The sequence below is a fragment of the Somniosus microcephalus genome, chromosome 8, assembly GCF_052327205.1.
Source record: "Somniosus microcephalus isolate GS21.2 chromosome 8, FLI_Smic_1.0, whole genome shotgun sequence".
Classification (NCBI taxonomy): Eukaryota; Metazoa; Chordata; class Chondrichthyes; order Squaliformes; family Somniosidae; genus Somniosus; species Somniosus microcephalus.
Window position 1 is genome coordinate 6853633 of NC_140994.1, and position 23087 is coordinate 6876719.

At 50.0% G+C, this 23087-nt stretch overlaps 1 protein-coding gene across 3 annotated transcripts in view; it reads right to left on the reverse strand.

The window, feature by feature from the left end:
• Nucleotides 1-4641: 4641 nt before the first annotated feature.
• fbxw4 (F-box and WD repeat domain containing 4) overlaps nt 4642-23087 on the reverse strand; it is a 606291-nt gene continuing 587845 nt past the window's right edge. For 2 of the 3 annotated variants that reach the window (XM_085994162.1, XM_085994160.1), the window contains 3 exons: nt 16633-16773; nt 7461-7602; nt 4642-4990 (listed from right to left, as the gene is read on the reverse strand). In XM_085994162.1, the coding sequence (XP_085850288.1) occupies nt 4856-4990; nt 7461-7602; nt 16633-16773 (418 nt within the window). In that variant the 3' untranslated portion in view covers nt 4642-4855. The remainder of the gene's footprint in view (nt 4991-7460; nt 7603-16632; nt 16774-23087) is intronic. The other variant, XM_085994161.1, reaches the window with a different exon arrangement.

The following is a 23087-nucleotide window of genomic DNA, read 5'->3' on the forward strand; positions in this document are numbered from 1 at the left end:
CTCCTCATATGTCATTCCTGCCAGCCCAGGTATCAGCCTGGTGAATCTTCGCTGCACTCCTTCCATGGCAAGAACGTCCTTCCTCAGGTAAGGCGACCAAAACTGCACACAATACTCAAGGTGTGGTCTCACCAAGGCCCTGTACAACTGCAGCAAGACATCCTTGTTCTTGTACTCGAACCCTCTTGCTACGAAGACCAACACACCATTTGCCGCCTTAACCGCCTGCTGCACCTGCATGCTTACCTTCAGCGACTGGTACAGAAGAACACCCAGGTCTCTTTGCACTTCCCCCTCTCCCAATCTATTGCCATTCAAATAATCTGCCTTCCTGTTTTTGCCACCAAAATGGATAACCTCACATTTATCCACATTATAGTGCATTTGCCATGTTTCTGCCCAATCACCCAACCTGTCCAAATCGTACTGGAGTTTCACGACATCCTCCTCACAGCATACCCTCCCACCCAGCTTTGTGTCGTCTGCAAATTTGGAGATATTACATCCAATTCTCTCGTCCAGATCATTAATATATATTGTGAACAGCTGGGGTCCTAGGACCGATCCTTGCGGTACCCCACTAGTCACTGCCTGCCACTCGGAAAACGACCCGTTTATTCCAACTCTTTGCTTTCTGTCCGCCAACCAGTTCTCTATCCAAGTCAATACCTTGCCCCCAATCCCATGTGCCTTAATTTTGCACGCTAATCTCTTATGCGGGACCTTATCGAAAGCCTTCTGAAAGTCCAAATACACCACATCCACTGGTTCTCCCTTATCTATTTTACCAGTTACATCCTCAAAAAATTAGTCAAGCATGATTTACCTTTTGTAAATCCATGTTGACTTTGTCTGATCCAGTCACTGCTTTCCAAGTGCCTCTGCCATTACATCTTTTATAATGGACTCTAGCACTTTCCCCACTACCGATGTCGAGCTATAATTCCCCGCCTTTTCTCTACCACCTTTTTTGAATAGTGGGGTAACATTAGCTACCCGCCAATTCCAGAGTCTATCGAGTTCTGGAAGATGACCAGCAATGCATCTACTATTTCTAGGGCCACTTCCTTAAGTACCCTGGGATGTAGATTATCAGGCCCTGGGGATTTATCGGCCTTCAGTCCCATCAATTTTCCTAACACCATTTCCCTACAAATACTGATTTCTTTCAGTTCCACCCTTTCATCAGACCCTATGTTCCCCGGCATCTCTGGGAGGTTATTTGTGTCCTCCTTTGTGAAGACAGAACCAAAATATGTATTTAGTTGGTCTGCCATTTCTTTGTTCCCCATTATAAATTCCCCCGATTCTGACTGCAAGCGCTTGACTTCACCAATCTTGGAGGGAAGGTCATTGATGAAGCAGCTAAAGATGGTTGCGATATCCTGGGGCTGTGATGATTGACCTTCAAACACCACGACCATCTTCCTTTGTGCTAGGTATGACTCCAGCCAGTGGAGCGTTTTCCCCCCGATTTTCATTGACTTCAGTTTTACTGGGGCTCCTTGATGCCACACTCGGGTCAAATGCTGCCTTGATGTCAAGGGCAGTTGTTAAACCGATGCCCCGTCTGTTCCCTCAAGTGGACGTAAAAGATCCCACGGCACTATTTTGAATAAGAGCAGGGGAGTTCTCCCCGGTGTCCTGTCCAATTATTTATCCCTCAACCAACATCACTAAAACTGATTATTTGGTCACGATCACCTCGCTGTTTTTGGGAGCTTGCTATGTTCAAATTAGCTACCGCGTTTCCTACAATTCAACAGTGACTTCACTTCAAAAAGTACTTTGTTGGCTTTAAAGCACTTTGGGGTGTCGTGAAAGAAGCTATAGAAATGCAAGTTTGTTCTTTTTAGCAGAGGATCCCTGTGTTCCAGTGGATCTACTGATTTCAGGCCCTTCTGGGAGCCACCTGATAGCTGCCTGACTATGGGGGAGAGATGGAGGGTGAGGGGGGCATAATGAATGAAAATGTCCTTGAATCTCCCTGTCTTTCTGACCATTCAATGTCCCAGTTCCTTTTAATTCAGCAATTATTCACTTGTTTTTTTCCCCCTCCATTTGTTTCTGGTGCTGAGGATCAGGGGGATGAGGCAGAGGAGAGTTACTGAGCCCCACAGCCTGAAGGGGCTGAGCTAATATACTATGTCCCAGCCTGGGTCAATGAGTCTGGAACAGGAAGGGGAGAAAATCAGATGTCAATCCACCCGCCTCCCATCACCAGGTGGCTTAACTACTCTTGTCTCAACACATGCCAGTTCTGGTGTATCTATAAATTAAAAGATTTAGCTTTAATTTAAATCAGGAGGTTCATCCTGTGAGGGCACAGTATAATCTGCAGTTGAGTAACACTCAGTCTGTGTTTTTTGATTGGACGTTTAAGTTTTGTAAAGAAAAAAGACTTGCATTTCTCCAGCGCCTTTCACAGCCTCAGGACGTCCCAAAGTGCTTTACAGCCAATGAAGTATTTTTGAAGTGTAATCACTGTTGTAGTGTAGGAAATGCAGCAGCCAATTTGCACACAGCAAGCTCCCACAAACAGCAATGTGATAGTGACCAGTCAATATATTTTAGTGATGTTGATTGAGGGATAAATATTGGCCAGCACAAGGGATAACTCCTCTGCTCTTTGAAATAGTATACTGGGATCTTTTACATCCACCTGAGAGCAGATGGGGCCTCGGTTTAATGTCTGACAGTGCACCACTCCCTCAGTACTGGCAATGGAAGTCAACCTAGATTTTTCTACTCAAGTCTCTGGAGTGGGACTTGAACCCACAACCTTCTGACCCAGAAGCGAGAGTGCTGCCCACTGGGCCACGGCTGACACATTTGTGACTGACTATAAAAGGTTATGGATGCCCCTTCTGGTTGTAGGAGCACCTCAGTCTCACAAGGCGGTTATAGAAGCATACTCCGTCTGAGTGAGTTTATAATCGATCGCTGCCTCTACTCCCATTGACAACACGATGGAGGATGAATCCAGGATCCACCGTGGCACACTCTTTTTCCCAAAAATGCCTCCTCACTATTAAAGACTTGTTAAAATTAAATTTCTCATTTTCCTACCCACAGCACTTGCATTATATGGTTTTATTCACCTGACCCATCTCATCCTTCCAGAAAACCAACCCTCCTGTCTTTCTAGTACAGCATCTGGCTGTTCAATGTCTCACCCTCAAATCGTCCTGTCCTGGGCTTACTCCATAATGCAGACACTACCCTCTTGCTGTTTCTGAAAGTATTGTTCTGGGGGTATCCTTTCACCCCAGGAGCTGGATTTAAAGCAAGGTCTCAGTGATGGGATGAATCTCTTCCCACTCTGCTGCCTGCATAGGTCTGAAATATGTTTACTACTGGGAGTGGGTCCATGGCAGTACCTGTGCTAACTGGCACTCCCACTCCAGGAAAGCAGTAAACAGAAATGTATCAGGGTACAGGAAAAGGTGTTCCCGAGGTCAGAGTTGAGGTATATTGTTAACAGAAAAGGCTTACTGAATAACGCACCCAGTAATGTTTGATCGGGCAGTGTAGAGGGAGCTTTACTCTAACCCGTGCTGTACCTGCCCTGGGAGTGTTTGATGGGACAGTGTAGAGGGAGCTTTACTCTGTATCTAACCTGTGCTGTACCTGCCCTGGGAGTGTTTGATGGGACAGTGTAGAGGGAGCTTTACTCTATCTAACCCGTGCTGTACCTCCCCTGGGAGTGTTTGATGGGACAGTGTAGAGGGAGCTTTACTCTGTATCTAACCCGTGCTGTACCTGCCCTGGGAGTGTTTGATGGGACAGTGAAGAGGGAGCTTTACTCTGTATCTAACCCGTGCTGTACCTGCCCTGGGAGTGTTTGATGGGGCAGCGTAGAGGGAGCTTTACTCTGTATCTAACCCGTGCTGCACCTGCCCCGGGAGTGTTTGATGGGGCAGCGTAGAGGGAGCTTTACTCTGTATCTAACCCATGCTGTACCTGCCCTGGGAGTGTTTGATGAGGGAGCTTTACTCTGTATCTAACCCGTGCGGAGGTACAGATGCCTGCAACACTTCGGTACCTCATCCAAGTGGCCATTCTTGAGCCCAGACAATGTCCAGCATGCATCATTTCAGCACTTTTCACAAGGGGAAAATGGACAGCAAGCAGGGGCAGGAACCCTGGCAGATTCTTTTACCCCAGTGTAACTCGGGGACACAGACCAATCAGCGTCTCTGTCTTTGAGCTGACACTTCAGGGCTGCGGTGTCCTTTGAATGAGATGGCAAAACAGAGGCCTTGTCTGCCTGTTTAGAAATATCCCACAGCCACATTCAAAGAGCAGGGAGTTCTCCTGGTTTTTATGGCCCAACATTCCTCCCTCAGGTCAACCAACACCACCGAAAACGAGCATTACTGGTTATTTACCTCATTCGCGGTTTGCAGGGTCTTGTGCACAATGATAATAGTGACTGAATGAACACAGAAGCACTGTGCGATGTTTGAGAGACGTGGCTGTCCTACAGAAATACAAGGCTTTAAAAAAAAAAAAAAAAAAAAAAAAAAAAAAAATTGCTTTCCAACGTCAGGACATCGCTACAGCTCTTAGCAGCTTCTCTAGGTGACGTTAGTAATGAATCCAGTTAAAGAGGAGAAATTACAAGCAATTGGGGCAATATTTATATATAAGTTATATAAAATTTATTGCAAATAAAGCACTCTTCCTCTTTTTAAAAAAACAAAGTAATTCTGAAAGGGACTGCGGAGTTGGAAGTGTGAAGGAGTGGTTCCTGTTTCTAAAGCATCAATTGACAATGTGCTGGTCGATTGCTGGCTTCGGATGTGCAGTTTGGGGATCCCCACTTTACGGCATGCTCTGGGTGCCCGCCCGTTTAATTCCCGTGCTGTGGGTCAGAGGTCGTAAAATCCAACGCGTAAAATGCGTGGGCCAAGGTGGCGTAGAGGTGCGAGGTAGTAAATCGGAGGCAGTACACGGGACTGCTGCTGGGGGAAGAGAGGAAAAACACCTGGAGGAAAAGGAAACACAACGTTGGTTAAGCTCTGTGACCCACGCTTTGCTGTCATTTACAGAGATGCTGCTCTATACGGAGAGGCAACAGACTCCTGTCTGGGGCGAGGAAGCACTGGTTCTGATACAACCACCATGTTTGCTGCCCTCTGCTGGGACACAGGTCCGCAGGCACAGGGAGCACCTGCTCCCTCTCAACGTCTCGTTCTTCATGTGAGCCTAGACACTGATCGGCTGTGGCGATTGTCCCCATAACAGTGGCTGCACTGTGCGTGAAGCGCTATGAGATGTATGAGAAATGTGTTCTGGTGCGATAGAAATGTTTCAGCAATTTCTGAGTCTCTTTGATGGCTCAGTTATAAGGTACAATAGTAGAATAAATTGACCCTTAGTGTTAGGGGGATTAAATACGTGGGGTTACGGGGATCGGGTGGGATATGTGTCGGTGCAGGCTCGATGGGCCGAAATGGCCTCTATCTGCACTGTGGGGTTTCTGTGATTCTGTGAATCCAGAGGACACAACTGTCAGGAAAGACTGAACAGCCTGGGGCTCTTTTCTCTAGAAAAGAGAAGACTGAGAGGTGACCAGATAGAGATCTTTAAGATTATGAAGGGGTTCGATAGGATAGACAGATAGAAAATGTTTCCACTTGTGGGGGAGTCCAAAACTAGAGGCAGTAAATATAAGACAGTCACTAATAAATCCAATAAGGAATTCAGGAGAAACTTCTTTACCCAGAGAGTGGTGAGAATGTGGAACTCGCTCCCACAGGGAGTGGTTGTGGCAAATAGCACAGATACATTTAAGGGGAAGCTCGATAAACACATGAGGGAGAAAGGATTAGAAGAGCATGGTGATGGGGTGAGATGAAGAGGGATGGGAGGAGGCTGGTGTGGAGCAGAAACACCGGCACGGACCAGTTGGGCCGAATGGCCTGTTTCTGTGCTGGACATTGTGTGTAATTGTAAATGCACCGCTTGCTGCGACACAGCCATTACAGACCAGGACGAGTCGGCTGGGCTCCATTATAAGTGGAATCTGTCTCACTGGGCCAGTAGCCTGTTCCTGATCAGATGAATTGTGGATGGCGGAGAGATCGGGATCAGGGGCATCCTTCCCCAAATTTGCAAAGCTCGGCAGCACATGCTGACTCGGTTCATGCGTGAAGAAAGACTTGCATTTCTATAGCGCCTTTCACCACCTCGGGACGTCCCAAAGTGCTTTACAGCCAATGAAGTACTTTTTGAAGTGTAGGCACTGTTGTAATGTAGGAAACGTGGCAGCCAATTTGCGCACAGCAAGCTTCCACAAAGTGCAATGTGATAATGACCAGATCATCTGTTTTAGTGATGTGGGTTGAGGGATAAATATTGGCCGAGGACACCGGGGTTAACGCCCCTGCTCTTCTCCGAAATAGTGCCATGGGATCTTTTACGTCCACCTGAGGGGGCAGACGGGGCCTCAGTTTAACGTCTCATCCGACAGACGGCACCTCCGACAGTGCAGCGCTACCTCACTACTGCCGCTCCGACAGTGTAGCACTCCCTCACTACTGCCCCTCCGACAGTGCAGCGCTCCCTCAGTACTGCCCCTCCGACAGTGCAGCGCTCCCTCAGTACTGCCCCTCCGACAGTGCGACGCTCCCTCAGTACTGCCCCTCCGACAGTGCGGTGCTCCCTCAGTACTGCCCCTCCGACAGTGCAGCGTTCCCTCAGTACTGCCCCTCCGACAGTGCGGCGCTCCCTCAGTACTGCCCCTCCGACAGTGCGCCGCTCCCTCAGTACTGCGCCTCCAACAGTGCGGCGCTCCCTCAGTACTGCCCCTCCGACAGTGCAGCGCTCCCTCAGTACTGCCCCTCCGACAGTGCGACGCTCCCTCAGTACTGCCCCTCCGACAGTGCGGCGCTCCCTCAGTACTGCCCCTCCGACAGTGCGGCGCTCCCTCAGTACTGCCCCTCCGACAGTGCGGCGCTCCCTCAGTACTGCCCCTCCGACAGTGCGGCGCTCCCTCAGTACTGCCCCTCCGACAGTGCGGCGCTCCATCAGTACTGCCCCTCCGACAGTGCGACGCTCCCTCAGTACTGCCCCTCCGACAGTGCGGCGCTCCCTCAGTACTGCCCCTCCGACAGTGCGACGCTCCCTCAGTACTGCCCCTCCGACAGTGCGACGCTCCCTCAGTACTGCCCCTCCGACAGTGCGACGCTCCCTCAGTACTGCCCCTCCGACAGTGCGGCGCTCCCTCAGTACTGCACCGGAGTGTCAGCCTGGTTTTTTGTGCTCAAGTCTCTGGAGTGGGGCTTCAACCGAGGCGAGAGTGCGACCCACTGAGCCACAGCTGGCACCAGCAGAATGGTGCTTGGGGTGAAGCACTGATGGGTGGTAAGCAGTCTCAGGAAAGGAGGCAACGGTGGGGGGGGGGGGGGGGGGGGGGACATTAGCATTCTTACCATCAGCCAGACCTGCCTTACCTGCAGACTCTTGGTCTGCCTCTTGTCCCAGAGACGCACGACACCGTAGCGGGAGGAGCCACTGGCGATCATGAAGTTTCCATCACTCTGCAAGCAGTAGAGCGCACTGTCGTGAGGTTCCTCCCACTCCATCACACTGCGCCTGTAACAATAGAGGCAAGTTAGAACAGAGACAGTATCTCACCCCGGACGGACAGCAGAGCTGGTAACGTTGCTGATCCTGTAAACAGCGCACATTTGTGTAACCACCCACCATATACAGCAACCTCTCAGCACGATTTACAGAGGGACAGGAGAACAGAGAGAAGGAGACAGGAAAGAATCAGGGCGGGAGGAAAGAAAACAAAGACAAGAGCAACAACAAGTTTTTAAGAGGCTTTTGAAGGGAGGGAGGTAATGAGGAATAGCGAGAGGGTGGGGGTTTGGGAGGAAGAGAGGAAGACTTGCATTTCTATAGCGACTTTCACAACCTCAGGACATCCCAAAGCGCTTTACAGCCAATGAAGTACTTTTTTGAAGTGTAGTCTCTGTTGTAATGTAGGAAACGCGGCAGCCAATTTGTGCACAGCAAGCTCCCACAAACAGCAACGCGATAATGGCCAGATAATGTTTTTTTTTTTTTTTAGTGATGTTCATTGAAGGATAAATATTGGCCAGGACACTGGGAGGCCTCCCTGGCTCCTCTTCAAATAGTAGCCGTGGGATCTTTTACGTCCACCTGAGAGAGCAGACTGGACCTCGGTTTAACCTCTCATCCGAAAGACGGCCCTCCCTGACAGTGCTGCACTCCCTCAGCACTGCACTGGGAGCGTCGGCCTGGATTTTGTGCTCTGAAGTGGGACTTGAGCCCACGACCTTCTGACTCCGAGGCGAGAGTGCTACCCACTGAGTCACAGGGAGCAGCAGCGGGTTTCGGAGGGATAGGGAGAAGGAGCCGGTTTTGGTGTGAGAGGTAGCAAGGGGGGTAGGGGCGCCGAGGGCAGTTTTGGAAGGGAGTTACAGAGAGCAGGTGTGCAGTGACTAAAGCCGCCACCTATGATGGCGGAATGGAGGGAGCAGGGGATGAGCAGAATTCTACACTCGAAGGGTGCGGTTGTATGTACAGCTCGAGAGGGTCAGTCTGATGAGAATATAACAAAACCCTAAGTGAGTACAGGCCAATCAGCCCATCAGTCCCCCCCATCCAGGACCCATGTGTGATTATTCTGTCGTGGGCTTCCCTCTCAAGACAACCGCCAATACCCGACTTAACTGATAATAAGCTCCTCCCCTCACCTTTCTAACGCTCAATCCCCCTTCTCGACAGATACCAATCCAACTCCTATTAACGGTGCTGGCTGATTCAAGCTCGCTCAAGTCTAAAAACTTCTGTACCTGTCTCCCCGAGTCCTGTGCTCATTGTCCAAGACAAGTAGCTGTTTTACTTCCACCTCACCTACGCCTTTCATTGTTTTAAAGGCCTGTATCGTAGATGGGGAGAGAGTGCGAGGGATCTGAAGATAAGGACAATCATAAAATCATAGAATGATACAGCACAGGAAGCCATTCGGCCCATCGTGCCTGTGCCGGCTCTTTGAAAGAGCTCTCCAATTAGTCCCACTCCCCCCTGATCTTTCCCCACAGCCCTGCAAATTTCGCCCCTTCAAGTATTTATCCAATTCTCTTTTGAAAGTTACTGTTGAATCTGCTTCCACCGCCCTTTCAGGCAGCGCGTTCCAGATCACAACAACTCGCCTAATTTTTCTCCCCCTCAGGTCACCTCTGCTTCTTTTGGCAATTACCTTAAAGTAAGATGAAGTGGATGTTTTGGGAGGGCTGGGGGTGGTGACAGGGAGCCGGGAAGTGAGCACGCGATAGCAAGAGAACCACTTCCAGCATTAGGCAGCTCGAAGACACGAGGCCACCATCTCAGCGTTGATGAAGGCTGCCTCATTAACTTGGAGGAGTCAGCTGATGGTCTAGTACAGTGACAGGATCACTGCTGTGTTTACTAGGAGTGCTGGAGATTAAATGAGTATCGAGAGGGCTGTAGACTATGCAAGAGGCCCATTAAAAGCTGCTTCCTGAGTCCTTTAATGCATTCTTTACCAGGGACAGTCGAATGCATCCCCTTGCTGGGTGGGGGCTTTAACCCCCACAGTTCTGGACCAGCTTTTAATTTGCCTTATAAGCTTCTCAGATCCAGTCAGGAAGAAAAATCCAACAGGCTTCATACATTTTTAATCATCTCAAATTAAAAGAAAAATGAGCCCTGCCTCCAGCCAATAGTGTAGCGTGACCCATACAGACCACCGATATCTCAGGTTCGATCGCTGCTCTCACCAGGGCAGTGGTAGGAGGGCTACCATCTCCCTCAGGACCCGCTGGAGAAACCCGTGGCAGTTCCTGCTGGAAAGTGCCCAGGTGGATGTTAGGATGAGGACTCATCTGTGATCTTCCCCCTTAACGGAATGAGCCGCCAACACCCGCTGATACAGAGTGAGCAATTGGGTGGGACACTGTAGGTCACTGGGTGCCACAGCACAAATCTGGGAACAAGTGAAAGACAAGAACTTTTAAGAGAAACTGTTTCCACTGGCGGGAGGGTCGGTAACCTGAGGACACAGATTTAAGGTCATTGGCAAAAGAACCAGAGGGGAGAGGAGAATGTTTTTACGCAGCGAGTTGTGATCTGGAAGGCGCTACCTGAAAGAGAAGGGGGAGTAGAACTGATTGGAGAGCTCGGATGGGACGTTAAACCGAAGTCCTGTCTGCCTTCTGAGGTGGGCGTAAAAGATCCCATGGCACTATTTCGAAATGCTGGGGAGTTCTCCCCGGTGTCCTGGGGCCAATATTTATCCCTCAATCAACATCACTAAAACAGATGATCTGGTCATTGTCACACTGCTGTTTGTGGGAGCTTGCTGTGCACAAATTGACTGCCGCATTTCCTACATTACAACAGTGACACTTCAAAAGTACTTCATTGGCTGTAAAGTGCTTTGAGACATTCTGAGGTCGTGAAAGGCGCTGTAGAAATGCAAGTCTTTCTTTTTTTTTCCCTGTATATAATATATTGTTTTACCCGGGATAGTCCCTCTCCTGTATATAGTGTAATACAACCGTGTTTTACCCAGGATATTGAGACAGTAGTCCTGCTTGTTGTTCCCTTGATGCTATCCAGTTGTACTGTTTCTCTCTCTCTCACCCTGTGCCATCCCATCGCACACCCTTCGCATTAGAAAGTCCCCATGGAATCCTGAAGGACACATTAGCTTTCAGAATGTCGGAAAGCTTTCTGGCAATTATCACTTCATAGGAACAGCAAGAGCGGCAGAACAGGGAGGAATCCCCCAGACCGTCCACAACAAATTGCCCTCTGCCTCCCCACCAGCTGAGTCAGTCCGACTCCTGGCCATCCCCCGGGACTGTCCATCGCTTAAAACTACCCTGTGTGAGGCAGGAGCGATGAGGCTCCAGTGCGAGTGTGGCAGCAATTAGTTAATACCTAGCCACTCTCTTCTGAAGGAAGTCGCACAGATCAGCATCCCCATCAACAAATTCATCTCATATCTCATTCTGATCTATTTTCAAAACTTTTACACTGTTCATTTAAGGTGACCATTTAAAAAAGAATTCTCAGGGTGTGGGCGTTGCTGGCCAGGCCCGGCCCAGCATTTATTGCCCAGTCCTAGTTACCCTTGAGAAGGTGGTGGTGAACCGCCTTCTTGAACCGCCACAGTCTGTGTGGTGAAGGTACTCCCACAGTGCTGTTAGGGAGGGAGCTCCAGGATTTTGACCCAGCGACGATGAAGGAACGACGATATATTTCCAAGTCAGGATGGTGTGTGACTTGGAGGGGAACTTGGAGGTGGTGGTGTTCCCATGCGCCTGCTGCCCTTATCCTTCTAGGTGGAAGAGGTCGTGGGTTTGGGAGGTGCTGCCGAAGACACCTTGGCGAGTTGCTGCAGTGCATCTTGTAGATGGTACACACTGCAGCCACGGTACGCCGGTGGTGGAGGGAGTGAATGTTTAAGGTGGTGGATGGGGTGCCAATCAAGCAGATTGATTTGTTCCGATTGGTATCGAGCTCCTCGAGTGTTGTTGGAGCTGCACTCATCCAGGCAAGTGGAGAGTATTCCATCACACTCCTGACAGTGGAGCGGTTGGGGAAGTCAGGTGGTGAGTCACTCTCTGCAGAATACCCAACCTCTGACCTGCTCAATATGCACAGATTCCAGCTTTTACTATTCAGTGGAAAAGAACAGGCAGCCAGTATAAAGTGTCACTGCATCACACTGACCTAAACAGAAAGAAGGACTCAGGTTCAAGCCCTGGTCTGTGCTTTGCGAGTGATCTGAAATGAGAAGGCAATAGGGGACAGTACGCTGGCTCCTCCATGACCTCGCCTCTCACTATCTCTGTCACCTCCTCCAGCTCTAAAACACTCAAGAGATCTCTGCGCTCCTCCAATTCTGGCCTCTTGCGCATCCCCGATTTTCATCGCTACACCAGTGGCGGCCGTGCCTTCAGCTGCCTGGGCCCCGAGCTCTGGAAACCCTCCCTAAACCTCTCCCTCTCCTCCTTTAAGACCCTTCATAAAACCTACCTCTTTGATCAAGCTTTTGGTCACCTGTCCGAATAGCTCCTTCTGTGGCTGATAACGCTCCTATGATGTACCTTGGGATGTTTTACTACATTAAAGGTGCTATATAAATACAAGTTGTTGTTGTATCTAACCCGTGCTGTACCTGCCCTGGGAGTGTTTGATGGGACAGTGTAGAGGGAGCTTTGTTCTGTATCTAACCCGTGCTGTACCTGCCCTGGGAGTGTTTGATGGGACAGTGTAGAGGGAGCTTTGTTCTGTATCTAACCCGTGCTGTACCTGCCCTGGGAGTGTTTGATGGGACAGTGTAGAGGGAGCTTTACTCTGTATCTAACCCGTGCTGTACCTGCCCTGGGAGTGTTTGATGGGACAGTGTAGAGGGAGCTTTACTCTGTATCTAACCCGTGCTGTACCTGCCCTGGGAGTGTTTGATGGGACAGTGTAGAGGGAGCTTTACTCTGTATCTAACCCGTGCTGTACCTGTCCTGGGAGTGTTTGATGGGACAGTGTAGAGGGAGCTTTGTTCTGTATCTAACCCGTGCTGTACCTGCCCTGGGAGTGTTTGATGGGACAGTGTAGAGGGAGCTTTGCTCTGTATCTAACCCGTGCTGTACCTGCCCTGGGAATGTTTGATGGGACAGTGTAGAGGGAGCTTTACTCTGTATCTAACCCATGCTGTACCTGCCCTGACACTGTCTGCAAGAAGTGTGAAGTGTTCCACTGCCTCACCACCAACATCTTTCACCTTGGTGAGCACAAAAAAATTACTTCAAGCATATTTGCAAAAACAATCTGTACAATTTTCACAGAACGTGAATTGCCCTGTCTCTGGGTACTGCATTGACCTTCATTGCCGCCAGGTGGCGCCAGTACTCCACAGGACAGATGTGCTATCTGTGCACTGAGCCTGTAGGCTGAGGCACTGTGTTCAGGTGAGTTCCCCGCTCTGACATGCCCTCATTCACTGCTCACATTTTCTCTGTCTCTGCTCTGATGCATATTCAAGTATCGGTTCGGAAAAGAATACTCAAAAATTTACAATTTGAATTAATTTAATAAAATTCTCCACTTCCAGCTTATTCCTGGGGCAAGTACCCAATCCTTTGGAATTATTTCCACGACCAGGTCAGTTTGACTCACTGGTAGCACTCTCCTCTCTGGGTTAGCGGCTTGCAGCTTCAAGCCCTGCTCCAGGACTTGAAAACACAATCTCGGCTGACACCGCAGTGCAGCACCGACGGAGTTCTGTAATATCAGGGCCAATGTTCCCCCTAATTTTAAATTTGGGTGCGCGGTCCCTTTAACGGGCTGCGTGGCCCACTCAATGTTTCGCGCATGCGCAAAATTTCACATTGAAAAAGCCGGTCCCGGGTTGTGCGGGACCGGCAGACAACGGCGCAGCCGCGCAACTTAGAGGGAACGTTGTTCAGGGCTAGATTCCTTCATATGGGACCTGAAACTGAGGCCCTGTCTGTAATGCTGGCTCATTTCAAATTAATATATTTCTATTTTTTTTAAAAATAAAAATTATACTCGGGATGTGGGCGTCGCTGGCAAGCCCAGCATTTATTGCCCATCCCTAATTGCCCTCGAGAAGGTGGTGCTGAGCCGCCGCCTTGAACCGCTGCAGTCCGTGTGGTGAAGGTGCTCCCACAGCGCTGTTAGGGAGGGGGAACGGCGATATACTGCCAAGTCAGGATGGTGTGAGTTGGAGGTGGTGGTGTTCCCATGCACCTGCTGCCATCGTCCTTCTAGGTGGTGGAGGTTGTGGGTTTGGGAGGTGCTGTTGAAGAATCCTTGGCGAGTTGCTGCAGTGCATCTTGTAGATGGTACACACTGCAGCCACGGTGCGCCGGTGGTGAATGTTTAGGTTAGTGGATGGGCTGACGAGATAAGAATAGGAGCAGCGAATTCTCCTGATGTACTGGACAACATTCCTCCTGCATCACAATCAGGTCAATGGCTAAGTCACTTAATTGGTGCTTGTGGGATCTTAGTTTATGTAAAGCTTCTGTCGTCTTTACCCAGAAAATGTCACGCCGTGCCACACTGCACATGAAGCTCGAGACGCACTTCTGTGGAAATGGACTTCCGGTGGCAAGAATAAAGGGGGGGAAGAGCGGCTTAAGGAGAAGCACAGCAAGTGTCAAATAGCTTTAATGGCCCAACTTTATCTGTGTAAACGTGGGCAGGATGCTCCTGGTGGGATCCAGGGTAGCTGGCGGAGGGGATTCAGGAACCGGTTACCTCCTGCAGGTGGAGACACAGTAGTGCAGGTCCAATATTCATGTTACTAATCTCTGAAATATTGAATCCAACAACCTGGATGCTTGAGATGATAGGCCAGTGTGTGCCGTGGGGCATGTGGGTGTCCAGGGTATCCTTCAACGCCCCCTCTGGGACGATTTGAGCATCCACTATTTATACATGAACTCAATTTTACAAAGCCTTGCACTCATCATTACCCCACATCACACTCCCCCATTACCCCACATCACACTCCCTTACACGCTCCCACACCACATGTACTGGGGGGTTCTGGGGAACGTGTGCACAGGTTAGGAGTTCCGCTTGCACTGCGCTTTTTTTTTTTTAATTGTGCAGGTGACCGGGCAGTGCTTCTTCACGGTTTCAACTCCTATAACAATGCTTAAGTAGCACAGGCCCTTTACTGTCACCCTGTCTGTATTTTTAAAACAGTAAGTTTGCAATTTAAAAAAACTAAAAAAAGGAAATATTTTCAAATGCAGAAAACAGTTAAACATATTCATAATGGTCTCCCCGCACTGCCTTGCTGAGAAATGACAAAGCCCTGGTTAGACCACACCTGGAGCACTGTGAGCAGTTCGGGGCACCACACCTTAGGAAGGATATATTGGCCTTGGAGGGAGTGCAGCGTAGGTTTACCAGAATGATACCCGGACTTTAAGGGTTAGGTTATGAGGAGAGATTACACAAGGGTTATACTCCTTGGAATTTAGAAGGTTAAGGGGTGATTTGATCGAAGTTTTCAAGGTATTAAGGGGAACAGAGAGGGTAGAGAGAGAGAAACTATTTCTGCTGGTTGGGGAGTCTAGGACTAGGGGACATAGTCTAGAAATTAGAGCCAGACCTTTCAGGAGTCAAGTTAGGAAACACTTCTACACACAAAGGGTGGTAGAAGTTTGGAACTCTCTTCCATAAATAGCAACTGATGCTAGATCAATTGTTAATTTTAAATCGGAGATTGATAGATTTTTGTTAACCAAAGGTATTAAGGGACATGAGCTAAAGGCGGGTAGATGGAGTTAGGTCGCAGATCAGCCATGATCTCATTGAATGGCGGAACAGGCTCGAGGGGCTGAATGACCTCCTCCCGTTCCTGTGTGGGAGTGAACAAGGTCGCAGGCTCCGAACCCCAGTCTGTGCTGAGCTAGCTGATCTCAGGAGGGGGCAATGCAGGGGGAAAGGCAGAGGACACAAGAGAGGGGAAAAAAACAATCAAACCAGCTGGGGATTGATATTCAGTGACTCATGCTGGGTGTACACGTGCGAGCACGAGTGTGAGAGAGAACAAGAAAAGAAACCATGCAGGCACTAGGCTTAGCTATGATGTCCTCATGACCATACAGCCCACCAGCTCCCAGCGCCTAGGGTACTTTACCCTATTAGGAGTCAGTGACTGGAGGAGAGAATGGGGAGAAAATTAAGGGGGAAAAAGCACCTCGACTTGATTCCTACCCCTCTGCTGTGAGGCAATCTCGCCACAGAAGGGGTTAAAGGCAGTGTGTAACTGAGCCAGAACGCTCCATGTTCAAAGCCTGGGCTGTGTTTAGGTAGCTGGTCTCAGAGAGAACGATTATACAACAACAACTTGCATTTATATAGCACCTTTAACGTAGTAAAATGTCCCAAGGTGCTTTACAGGAGCGTTAGCACACAAAATTTGACACCGAGCCACATAAGGAGATATTAGGACAGGCAACCAAAAGCTTGGTCAAAGAGGAAGGTTTAATGGAGCGTCTTTAAGGAGGAGGGGAGGTGGAGAGGTTTAGGGAAGGATTTCCAGAGCTTAGGTCCTAGACGGCTGAAGGCACGGCCGCCAATGGTGGAGCGATTAAAATCTGGGATGCTCACGAGGCCAGAATTGGAGGAGCGCAGAGATCTCGGAGGGTTGTAGGACTGGAGGAGGTTACAGAGATAGGGAGCTGGAACTGGCCTCAGTGAACCATATCTAGGGAGGGGGAAAAAATGAGACATTGTCCAGTGTCTCTGGCGTGTGAATATAAAAATTAGGAGCAGGAGTCGGCCATACGGCCCCTCGAGCCTGCTCCATCATTCAATAAGATCATGGCTGATCTTCGACCTCAACTCCACTTTCCCGTCCGATCCCCATATCCTGTGATTCCCTTAACTGGGGCGAGTGCAGGATTGGGTTGGGCTGTGATTCCCTCCAAGGGCGAATAGCCTGTCTGGCCTAACGGTTCGCACATTAAATTTGGCCACGCGGAAGAGGTACTGGAGGGCGTTTGATCGGTGGCTGTGGAAGGTCTTCAGGAGGGGGGGAAGAGGGGAAGGGAGGTCCGAAACACAGGAAGGCCTGGTTACCTGGTGCTGGCTCGCACATCCCACTGTCTGATGTAGGTGTCATATCCACAGGTCAGCACAACCGAGGGAGTCTCGTACAGGATATCCAGGACCCCAGCTCCCCGACGAAAGTCCGACCCCAGGCTGCTCAGCAGTTGACCACTGAAAGAGATTATGAGCACAGCTTTGAATGTGCGCTAAGGCGCAGATCTTACAACTGGCAACTGCGGACGTCCCAAGGGTTTTACAGCCAATGAAGTACTTTTTTTTTTGAACTGTAGCCGCTGTTCCAATGTAGAAAACACGGCAGCCAATTTACACACAGCAAGCTCCCACAAACAGCGATGTGATAATGACCAGATCATCTGTTTTAGTAGTTCTGACGAAAGGTCATCGACCTGAAACGTTAACTCTGTTTCTCTCTAACCACAGATGCTGCCTGACCAGCTGAGCGTTTCCAGCATTTTCTGTTTTTATTTCTGTTTTAGTGATGTTGGTTGAGGGATAAATATTAGCCAGGACACTGAGGAGAACTCCCCTGCTCTTCTTCAAAATAGTACCGTGAGATCTTTTGTGTTCACCCGAGAGAGTAGATGGGGCCTCGGTTTAACGTCTCATCTGAAAGACGGCACCTCCGACAGTGCGGCACTCCCTCAGCACTGCACTGGGAGTGTCAGCCTAGATTTTGTGCTCAAGTCTCTGGAGTGAGACTTGAACTCACGATCTTCTGACTCAGAGGCGAAGGTGCTACCCACTGAGCCACGGCTGAGGTAGAGGCGTTAAAATTAGCTTCAGTTCCCTCGGACCGGGGTGGTGGGTGGGGAGATTATTAGCTGGGTTTTCTGCTGCTGACCATTATCCAGTATTGGGGCTCTGGTTGAATGGGCTGCTCACACTCGCAGTCCGGGCTGACCCAGGGTATGAACTGTCAACAGGTACCCCTTGGAAGCCCAGACCCCAGTGGGGGCGCAGGGCAAAAGGTATCATAGAATCTCACAGCACAGGAGGAGGCCATTCAGCCCATCGTGCCTGTGCCGGCTCTTTGAAAGAGCTCTCCAATTTGTCCCACTCCCCCGCTCTTTCCCCCACTGCCCTGCAAATTTTCCCCTTCAAGTATTTATCCAATTCCCTTTTGAAAGTTACTATTGAATCTGCTTCCACCGCCCTTTCAGGCAGCGCGTTCCAGATCACAACAACTCGCTGCTTAAAAATCATTCTCATCTCCCCTCTGGTTCTTTTACCAATTACCTTAAATCTGTGTCCTCTGGTTACCGACCCTCCTGCGAGTGGAAACAGTTTCTCCTTATTTATTCCATCAAAATCCTTCATAATTTTGAATATCTCTATTAAATCTCCCCTTAACCGTCGCTGCTCTAAGGATAATAACCCAAACTTCTCCAGTCTCTCCACATAACTGAAGTCCCGCATCCCTGGGACCATTCTAGTAAACCTCCTCTGCACCCTCTCCAAGGCCTTGACATCCTTTCTAAAGAGCGGTGCCCATTATTTGACACAATACTCCAGCTGGGGCCTAAAGGTTTTGTTAAATTCTTTGCTTTTTTACTCTCGGTCTCTGTTTATAAAGCCAAGGATCCCGTATGTTTTGTTAACAGACTTCTAAGATTTGTGTACATAAAACCCCAGGTGCTGTTCCTGCACCCCCTTTAATATTGTACCATTTAGTTTATATTGCCTCTCATCATTCTTCCTACCATTTTAAAAATTTGTTCATGGGCCGTGCTGGCAAGGCCAGCATTTATTGCCCATCCCTAACTGCCCTCGAGAAGGTGGTGGTGAGCCGCCTTTTTGAACCGCTGCAGTCTGTATGGCGACTTCTTTGTAGCAGCTTGCTAGTCGGCTGTACCAAACCGCCGCCGGTGCCGAGGTCGATGCCAGGTGGTCCGTCCGGTTTTAGTCTTACTGTTTCTCGTAGTTTTTTTTTTACAACTGAGTGGCTGGGCCATTTCAGAGGGCAGTTAAGAGTCAACTACATTGACTCTGTAGTCACCTCTAGGCCAGACCGGGTAAGGACGGCAGATTTCCTTCCCTAAAGGACATTAGTGAACCAGATGGGTTTTTACAACAATCCGGTAGTTTAACGATCACCATTACTGATGCTAGCTTTTTATTCCAGATTTACTTAATTAACTGAATTTAAATTGCCCAGCTGCCGTGGTGGGATTTGAACTCATGTCTCGGGATCATTAGTCCAGGCCTCTGGATTACTAGTCCAATGACATTACCACTATGCTACCGTACTCCCTAATGTATCACTTCACACTTCTCTGTGTTAAATTGCATCTGCCATGTGTTTGCCCATTTCACCAGTCTGTTTACTATCCTCCTCACTGTTGTGCTACATTTCCGAGTTTCATGTCATCTGCAAAATTTGAAATTATATCCTGTATGCCCAAGTCCAGGTCATTAATATATATCAAAAAGAGCAGTGGTCCCAATACTAACACCTGGGGAACACCACTGGTTACCTCCCTCCGCCCTGAAAAACAACCGTTCACCGCTACTCTCTGCTTTCTGTCTCTTAGCCAATTTCATATCCACGCTGTTACTGCCCCTTAAATCCCGAGGGCTTCAATTTTGCTAACAAGTCTATTATGCGGTACTTTATCAAACGCCTTTTGAAAGTCCATATACACAACATCAACCGCACTACCTTAATCAATCTTCTCCTTTACTTCATCAAAGAACTCAATCAAGTTAGTCAAACGTGATTTGCCTTTAACAAATCTGTGCTGGCTGTCATTTATTAACCCATGTTTTTCCAAGTGACAATTAACTTTGTCTCCAATTATCATCTCTAAAAGTTTCCCCAGCACTCACGTTAGGCTGATTGGCCTGTAGTTGCCGGGTTTATCCCTCTCCCCTTTTTTTGAACAGGGGTGTAACATTTGCCATCCTCCAGTGCTCTGACACCACTCCCATATCGGAGGAGGCTTGGAAGATTGTGGCCAGAGTTCTGCTATTACCACCCATACTTCCCTCAGCAACCTAGGATGCATCCCATCCAGACTTGGTGACTTTTCAACTTTCAGCGCTACCAACCTTTTACTGTAAGTACCTCCTCTTTATCTATTTTTTAATCCTATTCAATTTCTCTACTACCTCCTCCTTTACTATGTCTATGGCAGCATCCTCTTCTTTGGTGAAGACAGATGCAAAGTCCTCATTTAGTACCTCAGCCATGCCCTCTGCCTCCACAAGAAAATCTCCTTTTTTTGTTCCGAATCGTCTCCATCCTTCCTTCGCCTATGCTTTTACTATTTGTGGGAGTCCAGAACTCGGGGCCATAAATATAGGATAGTCACTAATAAATCCAATAGGGAATTCAGGAGAAACTGCTTTACCCAGAGAGTGGTGAGAATGTGGAACTCGCTACCACAGGGAGTGGTGGAGGGGAGTAGCAGAGATGCATTTAAGGGGAGGCTGGATAAACACGTGAGGAAGAAAGGAATAGAAGGATATGTTGATGGGGTGAGATGAAGAGGGATGGGAGGAGGCTCGAGTGGAGCACAAACACCGGCATGGGCCTGTGGGGCCGAATGGCCTGTTTGTGTGCTGTAAATACTCTGTAATTCTCAGTGTTTCTCAAGTGCTTGTGATGTAAGAAGTGAAATTATGACTTTTTCTTTAAAAGCAGAAAATATTCCTGAAAAGAACAGATAAAAAATATGGAGATCAAAGACAGAATCTGTTTGATTCTTGGACTGAGGATTGATAATGATTTCATGGGGCAGAAGTTATGCTGCAGCTGTACAAAGCACTGGTTAGACCAGAGCCGGAGCACTGGGAGACCACAGCCGGAGCACTGGGAGACCACAGCCGGAGCACTGGGAGACCACACCTGGAGCACTGGGAGACCACAGCCGGAGCACTGGGAGACCACAGCTGGAGCACTGGGAGACCACAGCCGGAGCACTGGGAGACCACAGCCGGAGCACTGGGAGACCACACCTGGAGCACTGGGAGACCACACCTGGAGCACTGGGAGACCACAGCCGGAGCACTGGGAGACCACAGCCGGAGCACTGGGAGACCACAGCCGGAGCACTGGGAGACCACAGCCGGAGCACTGGGAGACCACAGCCGGAGCACTGGGAGACCACAGCCGGAGCACTGGGAGACCACACCTGGAGCACTGGGAGACCACAGCCGGAGCACTGGGAGACCACAGCTGGAGCACTGGGAGACCACAGCCGGAGCACTGGGAGACCACACCTGGAGCACTGGGAGACCACACCTGGAGCACTGGGAGACCACACCTGGAGCACTGGGAGACCACAGCCGGAGCACTGGGAGACCACAGCCGGAGCACTGGGAGACCACAGCCGGAGCACTGGGAGACCACAGCCGGAGCACTGGGAGACCACAGCCGGAGCACTGGGAGACCAGAGCCGGAGCACTGGGAGACCAGAGCCGGAGCACTGGGAGACCACACCTGGAGCACTGGGAGACCACACCTGGAGCACTGGGAGACCACACCTGGAGCACTGGGAGACCACAGCCGGAGCACTGGGAGACCACAGCCGGAGCACTGGGAGACCACAGCCGGAGCACTGGGAGACCACAGCCGGAGCACTGGGAGACCACAGCCGGAGCACTGGGAGACCACAGCCGGAGCACTGGGAGACCAGAGCCGGAGCACTGGGAGACCACAGCCGGAGCACTGGGAGACCACAGCCGGAGCACTGGGAGACCACAGCCGGAGCACTGGGAGACCACAGCCGGAGCACTGGGAGACCACAGCTGGAGCACTGGGAGACCACAGCCGGAGCACTGGGAGACCACACCTGGAGCACTGGGAGACCACACCTGGAGCACTGGGAGACCACACCTGGAGCACTGGGAGACCACAGCCGGAGCACTGGGAGACCACAGCCGGAGCACTGGGAGACCACAGCCGGAGCACTGGGAGACCACAGCCGGAGCACTGGGAGACCACAGCCGGAGCACTGGGAGACCAGAGCCGGAGCACTGGGAGACCAGAGCCGGAGCACTGGGAGACCACACCTGGAGCACTGGGAGACCACACCTGGAGCACTGGGAGACCACACCTGGAGCACTGGGAGACCACACCTGGAGCACTGGGAGACCACACCTGGAGCACTGGGAGACCACACCTGGAGCACTGGGAGACCACACCTGGAGCACTGGGAGACCACACCTGGAGCACTGGAAGCAGCTCTGGGCACCACACCTTAGGAAGGATATATTGGCCTTGGAGGGAGTGCAGCGTAGGTTTACCAGAATGATACCCGGACTCCAAGGGTTAAGTTACGAGGAGAGATTACACAAATTAGGGTTGTATTCCCTGGAATTTAGAAGGTTAAGGGGTGATTTGATCGAAGTTTTCAAGATATTAAGGGGAACTGATAGGGTAGCCAGAGAGAAACTATTTCCGCTGGTTGAGGAATCTAGGACTAGGGGCCATAGTCTAAAAGTTAGAGCCAGACCTTTCAGGAGTGAAATTAGGAAACACTTCTACACACAAAGGGTGGGAGAAGTTTGGAACTCTCTTCCACAAACGGCAATTGATGCTGGGGCAACTACGGCAAGATCACCCCTTCTGCCCCACCCCACACCCAGACTATCGAGAATCTGCGACAACACCTCCTCATGCACAGACTCCCAGGGAAGTCAGACGGTACCCGCTCCCCGAGACCACTCCCTCACCAGGAAACTACAGCAACAACCTCCCTCCTGCGAGACCCCCATGGAACTTTAATGCACATCAACGAAGGACAGAGGATCATTATCCACTCCGTAACGCTCCACAGTGGGGATGGGGTAAGGGCTAAACATAGAATCACACAGCACAGAAGGAGGCCATTCGGCCCATCGTGCCTGTGCCGGCTCTTTGAAAGAGCTCTCCAATTAGTCCCACTCCCCCCTGCTCTTTCCCCACAGCCCTGCACATTTCTTTGCAAGTATTTATCCAATTCCCTTTTGAAAGTTATTATTGAATCTGCTTCCACCGCCCTTTCAGGCAGCGCGTTCCAGCTCGTTGAGTAAAAAAATTCTCCTCTTCCCCTCTGGTTCTTTTGCCAGTTACCTTAAATCTGTGTCCTCTGGTTATCGATACTCCTGCCGGTGGAAACAGTTTCTCCTTATCTACTCTATCAAAACTCATGATTTTGAACACCTCTATTAAATCTCCCCTTAGCCTTCTCTGCTCCAAGGAGAACAATCCCAGTCTCTCCATGTAACTGAAGTCCCTCCTCCCCTGGCACCATTCTAGTAAATCTCCTCTGCACCCTCGCCAAGACCTGGACGTCCCTTTCTAAAGTGTGGTGTCCAGAATTAGAGACAGTACTCCAGCTGAGATCGAACCAGTGATTTACAATGTGCGAGCGGTACCACGAGTATCCATGGGGGGGGGGGGGGGAAAGGGAGGATGTGGTGAAAGTCATTTGTTTTTTCTTTAGTGACAGAACCTCTCTTCCATTACTGAGAATGTTATT